The sequence below is a fragment of the Ictalurus furcatus genome, chromosome 12 (assembly GCF_023375685.1).
Source record: "Ictalurus furcatus strain D&B chromosome 12, Billie_1.0, whole genome shotgun sequence".
In the NCBI taxonomy this organism is placed as follows: Eukaryota; Metazoa; Chordata; class Actinopteri; order Siluriformes; family Ictaluridae; genus Ictalurus; species Ictalurus furcatus.
In genome coordinates this window covers 7,280,408-7,292,883 of record NC_071266.1, presented here as the reverse complement: position 1 = coordinate 7,292,883, position 12,476 = coordinate 7,280,408, and the positions used below count along the sequence as shown (strand labels likewise).

Here is a 12,476-nt window from a genome sequence, read left to right as displayed (position 1 = left end):
ACCCCGTTTTAAATTGAGTCTGGACCGTGAGTAGATTTGGTAGATAGGATGGGATTGGATTCTACACACCCCACGTCACTTGATAATGTGGAAAAATAATCATTCAAGACCAGCTTAAAACGAGGACATCTCAGGGGCAAATCAGCCTCGAAATTGTTCGAATTACTGAGAGATTTTTGTGTAAAACCAACTTCAGGATGTTTCGGTGATAAACGATTCAGTGTTGCAGTGACCTGTATGGGTAATAAATTACTCTGGTGCTATATTTCACCTGTGAGGTCATGGTGCTCTCAGACCAGATGAGTTTTAGCTCTGACATAGCTATAAAATAAATACATGGTTTATTTACCAAGTAGCTCTGTTCTTGGGTATCTGACACCAAATCCTTTATTATCTTGGTGGCCTTACGTTTTTACTTCAGTACTTGCAGTATGGTTGATTTAAATGCATGATTAAATGTTCTTAAACAGTCTTTAAGTTGAAATCAGGTTGTCACAGGAGTTCCCATCAGCCTTTGTCGTTGTTGTGGTTCACCCACACTCATGTCCTTACATAATTATCATAATCTTCACTGGAAAGATTAGCCAGCTAAATGTGGCTTGGGTTGTGCTTTTTGCTCTATATTTATACCTCAGTATAGCCCAAGTGCACTGCACCCTTAATTAACCTGAAGTTCTAGACACACTTGGAATGAAAACACGCTCTCAGCATGGTAGGAGTTTGATGTTGATGGGATAATATGGGGTAACTGCTGTATATAAGGGGCAGCACACTGAAACAGATAGACAAGTCAAATCAAGTGAAGGTTATTTATAAAAACCAAAATCACAAGCATGTCTCAGTGGGGTTTAGAGACTCTAAACAATCAAGAACCTCTCAGCATCTCAGCCTTAAGTCCCTACGAAGATAAGAAATGAAAAAACAAATGTACCTCGAGAAGGGCGTTTTAACGACAGCCCCTTCTCTCTCTATTTGGGAATGAACTAAGCCAGGTCAAAAATTTTTTTTCTTTTTTTTTTCTTTCTTTTTTTTTTTTTTAACTGCTAAAGCATGTTATTATAAGGAAATAATCTCATGACACACCAATAACACTAATGACTATACAGGACATAATAAACATAGTCCTACAGTATATTTCCCATGTGTGACGTAATTTTCACTCTATTGTCTGCTCATCAGTTCTACTTGCTTTTTTTCATTTTAACATTTAACATTTTAATTTCTCAATGGGATCTTCCTGGTTAATAAAGGATATATAAATAAATAAATAAACAAGGTTCTGGCTAGATGTCTGACAAATGCCAGGTTTAGGATTAGGGTTTTATGCAAGTCTCATTGTGATGCAATCCACACATTGAAAATGGAGTTTTTAGCCATCCATTTAAAAAAAAATATTTGAATTTTATTTTATTATATATATTCAAATATTTGAATTTTTTTTTTTTTTTTTTTTGAAAAGCTTCATTGCAGTCACTATGGTTTTCGTGTGGCGGGGAAGCCAGAATGCAGAGGAAAACTTACGTTTTCCAAATTATCCATATACAAATAGACACTGCTTGAAACTTGCATAAAGATTTAGATGCCTTTCTTGAGGAAACGTTCAAATAGTATCAAAATAACATTATGAAGCCATTAAGGAAGTTCAAAGGTAAGCTGGGGCCATGGAACATGAAATGTACAGAATTCTCTCCTTTTCCCAAATGTAGTTGATCAGCCAAACATATCTTACCTAGCTGCTTCCTTTTATTTTAAGTTCCTGGATGAAAATTGCCAGAAAGTGGCACTTTGAGGTGTGTACAGTTATGAAGAGCACACAAAAGTAATTGAGTAACAACAGGCCCCTTTTGGACTCGGACTAGGACTCAATTGGTTAAGGACTTGGTCTTGACTTGAACTCGACAAAGGTGGGCTCGGACACAACACTAATAATAAGTGAAATTATTTCTCAGAAGAAGAAATTACATCATTAATGATATCCCCATCCTTAAAATAACACAGTGTTCAATTTGTTTATCATATATTAAAAATGAATTGCTTAGTAATTGAATGAAGTCCATGAACTCTCAGGGAAACTATAGCTATAAACCAAGGTTGTTGTTTCTATGTTAGAGTGTTGTGCTAGAAATCAGTCATCTCATGTGTTACTCATCTGCTACAGTATGTGTCTGAAACTGGAACAAACTAGAACACTCTTCTCACAGCATGGGCAGAGCTGACAGCTCATCCTCAAGTGTACACACACACACACACAAACATGTAGTCATAAGTAACCATTAGTAATACCTCACAGTCCCTGAAACAACATGGCTTCACACTTGACTTGCAGTAACTTCAGAGTTCCACTAGGGAGTGCCATGCAGATAAACATTGCAATCCCTTAAGCACTCATATTCTAATTGTTACAAACTATGATGTATGTATTAGAATTTCTATTTACTTGTGCCTGGTAACTACAAGGCCCAACGATGTGTACAAACAGGAACAAAAACCCTCTTCATGTGAGGATCCCAAGATAACATATACAAGTGAGTCAGAACTGAGGCCAATGAGATTATACACCCTCAGAAGTGCTTAGAGCTGAGTATTTTTCTTGATTTCATTTGTACAATAGCTTAATATCCACCTACAACTCTGCTGAAAAAAACAACAATAGAAACGTGCATATAATTTATAATGGTTTTAATGGTTATAATGGGAATTGTATTGGTTTTAATGGAAACTGTAATGGTCCCTATGGGTCTCTACTGGTAAGTTGTTGCCTTCTGTTGGTGACATAAACTTGAATCTCTTATACAATGTTATGAATGTGGTATGTAGACCTTCATGTAAAGTGTTTTAGAATCTGATTTACTATAGCGATTATCCTCCTTTCTATAAATTTCCTTTAATGTATGAGATTAGGTCCTACAAGGGCTATATCATCCACATGTATAGTCATTTTCTGTTACAAAAAGTCCCTCACTAGTGCTGTGACACGTAATCCAACATATTCTGACCTTAACATTATCAGAGACACCTGCCTGGTTCTCACAGTATAGACCAATCACTACTATTTAACCAGGTCACATGATTCACATTGGGTGTCTAAGAATAGGAACAAAATATTATATTTTTTCTTTACCTTGTGCTGGTTCTCTGCCGCTGATCTGCCAAAATGTTGCTCCTTCTTGTGGTTTTGTTACTGGTCACCTGCAGCAGAGCAGAAGATAAAGGTCAGCTTTCTTGGATCTCTAATGGGTTTCGGACATATTTAGGAAATGACTAGAATGTTTAGCGGGGTCTACTGGGCAATGTTAGAAAATTCAGTAGGGAATTCTATATGTATATGTTCATTTGAATTAACTTTCTGGAATTTCTAGAATGAGGGAATCCACTATTATAGAACGTTCAGAGTGGAATGTCGAGTAAGATTTACTCAGGTGTTTGAGTGGGGGAATCGATTATTATAGAATGTTCAGTCAGATTTACTTGGGTATTTTGGACTTGGGGGGACTGTTATTATAGAGTGTTCAGTCTAGAAAGTTCTGTAGGATGTACTTTGGGGTTTTAGATTGAGGGAATCCATTATTATACATTGTTCAACCCAGGGGGATTCTAAAATGGTTGAATCTGTTATTATTGATATAATAGTTCAGTCATATTTACTCAGGTATTCTAGAATGAAGGAAATCTACAATTATAGAATGTTCAGTACGATGTGCGTTCTAGAATGAGGGAATCCATTATTATAGAAGATTCAGTGTGGAATGTTCAGTCAAATTTACTCAGGTGTGTTCAAATGGGGAGGTTCTTCTATTACTATCGAATGTTCAGTAGCATTTATGGGGATATTCTCGAAATGGGGTCATCTATAATGATAAAATTAAAAATCATATTTTCTCATTGGGGGCTTCGACAATCATAGCATGATCAGTTCAGTTCACAGGTTCTACTCAGCGATTCTAGAATATTGAGTGGCAACATCAGAGGTGTTCACTAGGTGACTTCAGAATGCTCAATGGGATCAATGGTGCAATTGTTAAATGCTCCGTAGGGTTCACTGTATGATTCAAGAATGTTTATCATGTTTTACTCATGAATGTACCAGAATGAAGGAGCTGGAATTGGTCGTTCTAGTGGGGTCCATTGTGAGGAAATCTGTAGAACTCTAGAATGTTCAGCAGGGTCTGTTGTGTGGCTCATTGGATAACTCATTCATTGGGTGGTTCTGGAATGTTCAATAGGGTTCTGTTGTTCAAAGTTGTTTTTATTATAATTATGACATCACAACATAAAACTTGAATATTTATTTCTGGCTCATTGGAATCATTATTTAGTATTTTTGGAAGGATTCTCTAAGTGTCACAGTTAAAGCTGTTCCTTAACATTTGCATTTTGGGTTTCTCAATACCATGACAAGTTTGTTTGTTTGTTTGTTTTGCTTTATTATCTTCAAGAGACAGAAGGACTGTTGAAAGCAGCTATAACATAATTGATAACAGGAATTACATTGTTTCTCAGATGTTCCACAACATTAACTTTAACTGGAAAAAAAGTAGGACTTCTCTTTCCTTAATAAAAAAAACATAATTGTTGGTAAATTGCTTTGATATAAGAGGAATAAAACACTACACTGCAGTGCAAAATAATCAACTTCAGGGTGGGAACAGTAACTTCACATTGGGCCGCATCTTCACCACCCCATCTTTGATTGTTTTCCTGTAAGCCCCTCCCCCAAACATCTCAGAAGGTATTTTATTCTGTACTTTTCCATATAATGTTCTTCAAGTGTTCTTCAATCTGTTCTTCTTATAGTTAAGGGTTCATAGCTTCCTTTATGGTTCCTAGCTTTCTTACTTTTCTGATAGGAAAAAGGATTTAGATATTTTTAGATATTTTTATATATATATATATATATATATATATATATATATATATATATATATATATATATATATATATATATATATTAGATTTGTAAATTTGACCTTTTTTTTTTTAACCCCCCAAATTATCATTTCAGTGTGCGTTGCTTTATAAAGACCAACCTTGGAGTCACTGTCAATATAATGCAGATCCATTGTGTTCCATTACTTAAGATCAGTAATGTAAATATTTTAAAAACTAAGTGAAGAATTTTGCTGTGCTGGTTATTTCTTGAGCCAGTACATTACAGTATCTGTCCCTGACAGATAGGTCATGTGCCCCCTGCAGAGATCGCCCTCCCCAGACTGACGGACATCTCTGCAGCAGAAACCTTCATCGATTCGGCTGAAGTTGTCATCGTCGGGTTCTTTGAGGTCAGAGACTGTGTGTATGGGTGTGTCTGTCTGAAGCGCTTGTATTGCTTATCGTGCGTGAGGAGGTAAAGAAAGGCAAATGTGACCAGCGAAGACACTTAGGAATGCAGACTGACGAAGAGAAAATAAGGTCCCTGTGGGAGAGCTTTATTCTCAGTGCCATAACCTTGATGTGAAATCTTGGCCGCAGGAAATGCCTGTGTGTAGTGATCCCAGAACGCTGAGCTTTTTGGCCCAACTCACCAGGCGGAGGAGGAAATAAAAACGGAACTGAGACGTTGTGGGATTGGCTGCGTTTGGTCTCTATAAACAAACACAGCAACAACCTAACATGAACCTAAACATTGTCTGGGACTGAGGACACAGACCTCAAATTTAAGTAAAATTTAAAACTTCAGTCGAGGACATAATGTAAAACTCTGTAGAGGGTTTGGCTGTTCTTTTGCAGGCATGTTTTTACCTCATTGCCTTAGTTTTCTGGGCCAATATTACCCAAATATACCATCTAACTCCAACCAAAGGTCAAGCATATGGCAGCAGTATCAAATGTGGTATTAAAGAGGGAGATAATTATATCAATATATTTCTAGAATCATGACTAACTGCATGGTTTATTTAAAAGAGAGCGAGATTTAGAACAATTACAAGAGCATGTTAACATTTTATTTATAACACAAATTGAACAATTGAATTCTGTATCAATAGACCAGGTTTTAAATCAATAGCTTAAAACCGTTACACTACAGTGTTTAGTTATTATTCTGTATGCCCTAACGCCCTAAAACTCTACCACACACTCGACAGTGTGCATTACAGTGATCTTATCAAAGGTCAGAAGATTTTAAAGCTTTGCAATGTGCCTAAGAACACGCTTAACCATGAATATCACTGTACTGAACACCCTTTCATGCCTTATGGCTTTATTTTTATCCAGTTGTCTGATTCTTTCTGCTCTTAAGCAAAATATATTATTATATTAAATACTGACATGATCCCATAGTATTTAAATCATCTCTACTCAGAAAAATTTTATTCCATGATTTCATGCGTATTTTGTATGCATTTCGTGTGCCATATACAAAATCATTATTTGCGCAGAATGAAAAACCAACAAAAACGAACGGCTTGTCATAATAATTAAATATCGAAGGTAACAGGTTATTATGTCCTGTATACAAACATGAGAAGGGATTATTCATTTCATTCACTAACGTGACCGCACTACCTTTAACTGTGTTGATATCAGTGATGAAATACACTTCATCTGCCATTAAATGCATAATGGCATGCTATTATGTAAAGGTTTTGCTGATCACGAAAACAATATTGTGAATTTTGTGACCAAAAAAAAAAAAAATCATAATTTGTCATAAAATTGAGATATGAAATCTTCACAATTAGGCCTGTACACATTTGGCCAAATAAAGAACACTGTTGCGCTGTGACATTGTCTCTACAAACGTGGAGCTTACAGAACTTTTGGAGATAGTAAAATTCATTCTGTGCATGAAAATCCGCATGTTACATACAGTATGTTACATATTCATGTGTATATCAGGCTGATGGAGGGCTTGGCTATGAGGAGTTTTTGGCTGCTGTTGAAGAGGTGAAGTCCCTTCCAGCCGCCCTGTGCAGTGAGAAGGAAGTGTGGGCTAAATACAGCATCGACTCAGACACCATCTCCGTCTTCAGGAAGGTAGACATGTGTGTTTTCCCACACTTGTTCATATTCTGTGATGTGGTCTTGAATTAGGGCTTACTATGTAACTTTGTACTATATTTTCTGGGCTATACGACACTATTTTGGCCCTCTTGTTGGCAGCTCCTGCTACTTATACAGCGAAGTGATGTATATGTCATAATATGTTTACATTAAGCTAGTTGTAACATGAACTTTGACTTTGTTAGTGTATTTACAGTAGCCATGCTACTGTAAGAATGAGAGTAATGTACTGTTATTAGATGTAAAATTGAGAGCATAACAATGTACCTTTAAAAATCCAGTAACACTTGATTTGAAGGTTTTTATAAGCATTGCATATGTATTTTATATAGCAGTATTGGAGGAATTGGGGGGCACAGTGACTTAGTTGTTAGCAGGTTTGCCTCGCACCTCCAGGATTGGGGGTTTGCATGTTCTCTCCGTACTTCGAGGGTTTCCTCTGGGTACGCTGATTTCCTCCCCCAGTCAAAAGACATGCGCTATAGGCTGATTGGCTTTCCCCTTGTGCCCCGGGTTCCCTGGGATAGGCACCAGGCTCCCTTGTGACCTTGTGTAGGATAAGCGGTACAGAAAATGGATGGATAGATGGATATTGAAGGAATTTTTGATTGTCGTTACATAAATTGTGTGTATGTGTGTTTGTGTTTCTAAAGGCAGATTTGCATCAGGAGAACCTAAACCCAGCAAAACTGGATAAGCTAGACAAGGACGGAATTGTTCGTTTCTTCACCATCAATGACATACGCTATATCACCGAGTATAATCAAGTGGTATGGCAAAACACACACACACGAATGCAGTTTCAAATATTACTTGGTATAACACAATATACTGTACATATTACACTCATGTACACAATTCTATCTCCATTGCCTCTTCTCTGTTCTCTGTGAAGATTTCTTGAAATATATATATATATAAAACAAAATATATATTCATTACAGTAGTTACAGTATTGAGAGAAGCTATAAGGTGCACTGTAGTACACTGCCTACACTGTACATACAGCTGTGTGTGTGTGTGTGTCATGTCCTAAAATGATCAGGATATTAATCTTCATTCTTATATTTTTATTGTGTGAGGGGGAAAAAAAAGAGTTTACAAGTAAAGCTATTTCTTATGTTTGTCAACCTCATCATTTACACGTCCTCTTTCTCTCTGTCTCAGTCTGCTGTGGGTCTGTTTCAGTCCAAAGTGAGTGTGCACATGGTGCTCTTTGCCAACAGGGGGAGTGATAATTACAGCGAGCTGAAAGAGCGAGTCGGGGCTTTGGCTCCTCGCTATGCCGGAAAGGTATTCCTAATCAGTTATACACTAGTACATTTATTATAAGCACACATAATAGATATATTAGAATGGGCTTAGTGGTTCTGAATGAAGCAGAATGGGCTTAGTGGTTCTGAATGAATCAGGGTTAGAGCATTATAACCTGAGTCAGTTTATAAACCTACATAAGTATGCTCTTGTGAACTTGGAACATTGTAGATATTGCTGAAATAGACATAAATAATTAATTGTTTTTACTGGGATATGGCGTCCTTTTGCATTCCCTTCACATCAAGCCCATATATATATATATATATACAGTACGTACCCACACATGTATTATTATTCTCAAAGTTTTTGTATCCAGGGACCCCTTTAACTGTAAAATAAATCCACGGACCCCTCAGTATGTATTCATTTCATGCACATTAACACTAGCCTTCTGTTCCTGAACCGATAGAACACATTAGGGCTGAGTTTACTTTGGTGCTTGGACCCCTACATGTAATAACCTTTATAATATGGGTTGTGATTTCCAGCACTATAACAAAAATTATGGCCAGTGCTTTATGGATCCCTGGACCCCAGTTGAGAACCACTGACATATACGATACAGTACATAGTACATACATAGTACATACATCACACGTACTCTGTCTGTTTGATCTCTATACCAGTGTTATTGTGGAGATGTGTGAATTGTTTGCTCATCAGGGGGCTCAAACCCCTCCCCTTTCCCATCGCCCTGCTCACCAGCAGACAAACAAAGAGTCACGATACTCTACACACAGAAACCCAACCGTGTCCTGAATAATCTTATAACAGACTTCTGGCAATAAACTAATCCATTTGTTTATACTGATTGAAAATGTCTAAGTCAGTTTCCATTCCACCAACTGAATGGATCGCCAGTGTACTGCGAGAAAGGGTTAAGGTCCCTTATTATTATTATTATTATTATTAACACATGAACAAACCATGACCTTCAGCATTAATACACCTCGAGTAACATTAACAAAGCATTCTTAATTGATTTTAAAAAATAATAAACCAAATAGGGGGGCATGGTGGCTTAGTGGTTAGCACGTATGCCTCACACCTCCAGGGTTGGGGATTTGATTCCTGTCTCCGCCCTGTGTGCGTGGAGTTTCGCATGTTCTCCCCGTGCTACGAGGGTTTCCTCCAGGTGCTCCAGTTTCCTCCCCAATTCCAAATACATGAATTGTAGGCTGATTGGCATCTCAAAATAGTGTGCGACTGTACCCTGTGATGGGTTGGCACCCCATCCAGGGACCCCCGCCTTGTACCCTGAGTTCCCTGAGATAGGCTCCAGGTTCCCCCGCAACCCTGTGTAGGATAAGCGGTACAGAAAATGGATGGATCGATTGATGGATAAACCAAATAAACCATCAATGAGTAAAACTAAGGCCACAATAAACAACACCTTAATAAACATGTTTGTGGCTCTTAACTGGCAAAATTCAGAACTGAAATTCAATTAAGTTCCAGTATTTACACCTAAAGACCAGATTTTAGTCATTTATCAATATTAAAAGCATGCTGTAATAATTCTATTTCTAATTTCTGTAGCTTGAATAAACTTTAGTCAATGCAAGTGAACATTTAAGAGACAAATAATGCATGTTCTTTCTTACGTTGTTACTTTGTTAACATAACTTATGGTTTATTAATGCCGAGGTTCATGTTTTTTAATGCATTTCACTAATGCAGTAAATAATGTTCGTTAAGGAAACTTTAACGTAACGCATTACCAGAAATATGTCATTGTTTGGGGCCTTGGATCCTGATCAGGATAAAAAGGTTACTAAAGATGAACGAATGAATGGAGGAATAAATTAATATAATTGTCTGGTTAGTTTACTAATTTAAAAGTTTATCTGATGTAAGTCACTTTTAAATTTCTGCTTTACAACCAGGCTGGTTATGTAGATAAGTAAACAGATGTTTACTTTTCTATAAGCAAGTCTGGCTTTTATTTCTGTAGATGCTGTTCGTGCTGATAAACGGGAAAGATCAGGCCAACGCTCGTGCACTGGGTTACTTCAAGCTGAAATCAGGTGACCTCCCACGGGTCGGCCTCTATGACGCTGTATCGGACAAAACGTGGCTCATGGAATCAGGCGAGATCTCTACTGAGCGTGTGCAGAAATTCTGTGACTCTTTCCTCAGTGGAGAGCTACAGGTACGGCAGGCATTTGGATATGCATTGGGTGTCATGTAACCAATCAAATACCAGAGTAGGAGAAATACAGCACTGTTGTCACACGTGTCATTATTTACATAATTACATGCCAGTAATGCTAATTACACAATAATAAGGACAGTTACACAGTGGTAATGTATACAATGGTAAGTTTCTTAGTGTGATTAACTGCAGTTGTTATTGCAGCTGACATTTCTATTATGCATCCTTGCAGTTGTGCTGGAGTTTATTTTATTTTTATTTATAGAGTGCAAATTTCCTAGTCTTACTAACTATACTCCTGGTTTGTTTTGCCCCTCAGAAGGAAAAGGAAACTGGAGAACCTGAAGTGAAGTCTGAACTTTGAATGACATCAAACACACCTTCATTAAAACTTTTTACAACATGTGACTTACTAAATGACTTAGTGTTTTGTTTCATGGTGTGTGTGTGTGTGTGTGTGTGTGTGTGTGTGTGTGTGTGTGTGTGTGTGTGTGTGTCTGTAATAAAGGCAGAAGTCCAGATAGTCTGAAAACCAGTATAAAACTGTGTGCATTGTGTGTCTGAGAGAAATTGCAGTGTTTTCTATTTCAAGGCCGAATCTCTATACTGTATTATTTATGCTGGTGCGTGGCTTTCTCTCGGACCGCAGACGCTGGCAAACCGTTAAAAATCTTTGGAGGTAACAAAAATACACTGGTCTCAAACATCTTTTAGTCCAGACTGTAGGAGCCCTCACAAAAATGTCAATCATTGCAATTAAATTAAACTGTAGTGAGAAAGCGATAAATGATCCAGTGAGACCGTGTGTGTGTGTGTGTGTGTGTGTGTGTGTGTGTTTAAATCTCAAGAGATATTACGTAGGTACTTCTCACGTTCAGATAACAGAAGTTGTTTTTTTTCAAGATCACATAAGCAGCCTAGGCTAAAGGAGTGTCAGTATTATGTACAATACCTATAGTTTCTGGCTAGCTTTTTATATTAATAAGATTAAGAAAAAGAATAAAATGCAGTACAGTTCACAGAAGTGAAATGTGTAATATTAGATACTAGAGAGAATAAAACATCAAATGAATTAGTGAGATTTAAAAAAGAAATTCAGTTACAGTGATCAGTGACAGGAAAAAATGAGATTTTTCTTCCACGTGTATTTTCACATATTTCATGTGTAATTGTTAGACAGGGAAAATATCCATGGCATGAAATTGTGAAAACACAATGTTGATGAAAATCTTGTCCCTTAATTTCAGATGTGATGATGTTTTTTTTTTCCTGCCATGTATATTTGTTACTACTTGTATTCCTTTTCAAACCTCACATATGAGAGTCCAATAGCACACTTGTTTGTTTTTCTGTAAAAGAAATTATATAAGATAAGATGGATAAGGGTTAAATATACTGTAAGTTAAAACAGTAGGCAAATGTAAAGTATATATTTAAAAATAAATAAATAAAAGAAATGTGATAAAGTAACATAAAATTAGACAATTAAATGCATTAGTTAAAAAAAAAAAAAAATCAAGCATGATTTCTGAAATAAAGTTATTCTCAGATCTCAGGTCATATAGTGTGTGTGCCTAAGATACGATAATGACCAGAAGCGCACACACTCGTTTCATTCTGAACAAAACACCAGAAGCTGTTCAGATTATAAGTCTGAAATGTCATTACGGTCTTAGAAAGGAAATAAAAGTACTTTAAAATCAGTGTTATAGTTGACTGTGAGACAGTGAAGTGAGTTATAAATTCCTTTATATATTAACTCATCCTTTAGAACTTTTTATTTTTTAATGATGAAGAAAGTCGAGTAAAGGAGGCACTGCAACTAGACACTTACAGCGGAAAATTAATAGGAATAATTAGTGGATTTAATAGCTGTTATTTCACCGTTTCCTGGTTTGGGGCAATTATTTAAAAAGTTGTCATGTCCTATTTTGACAGAACGTACTTCTACAAGCCTACTGTATCGGTTCAGATTGTGTTTTGTTTTTAAATCTTGAGATAA

At 36.7% G+C, this 12,476-nt stretch overlaps 1 protein-coding gene across 1 annotated transcript; it reads left to right on the top strand.

Moving 5' to 3' along the window:
- The first annotated feature begins 3,079 nt into the window (after window positions 1-3,079).
- LOC128616323 (endoplasmic reticulum resident protein 27) lies at window positions 3,080-10,877 on the top strand. Its single transcript, XM_053638922.1, has 7 exons — window positions 3,080-3,212; window positions 5,194-5,279; window positions 6,838-6,975; window positions 7,656-7,772; window positions 8,170-8,295; window positions 10,274-10,471; window positions 10,794-10,877. The coding sequence occupies exons 1-7, from the start codon at window positions 3,155-3,157 to the stop codon at window positions 10,836-10,838; spliced, it is 768 nt and encodes a 255-aa protein (XP_053494897.1). The 5' UTR covers window positions 3,080-3,154; the 3' UTR covers window positions 10,839-10,877.
- Window positions 10,878-12,476: the final 1,599 nt, after the last annotated feature.

What these genes read in the sequence shown, in the direction of transcription:
- LOC128616323 (XM_053638922.1), top strand. Translation starts at nt 3,155, where the DNA reads ATGTTGCTCCTTCTTGTGGTTTTGTTACTGGTCACCTGCAGCAGAGCA. An exon ending in CAGCAGAGCAGAAGATAAAG is followed by an intron (nt 3,213 to 5,193) that starts GTCAGCTTTCTT and finishes TGCCCCCTGCAG; the next exon opens with AGATCGCCCTCCCCAGACTG. An exon ending in TCACCGAGTATAATCAAGTG is followed by an intron (nt 7,773 to 8,169) that starts GTATGGCAAAAC and finishes TCTCTGTCTCAG; the next exon opens with TCTGCTGTGGGTCTGTTTCA.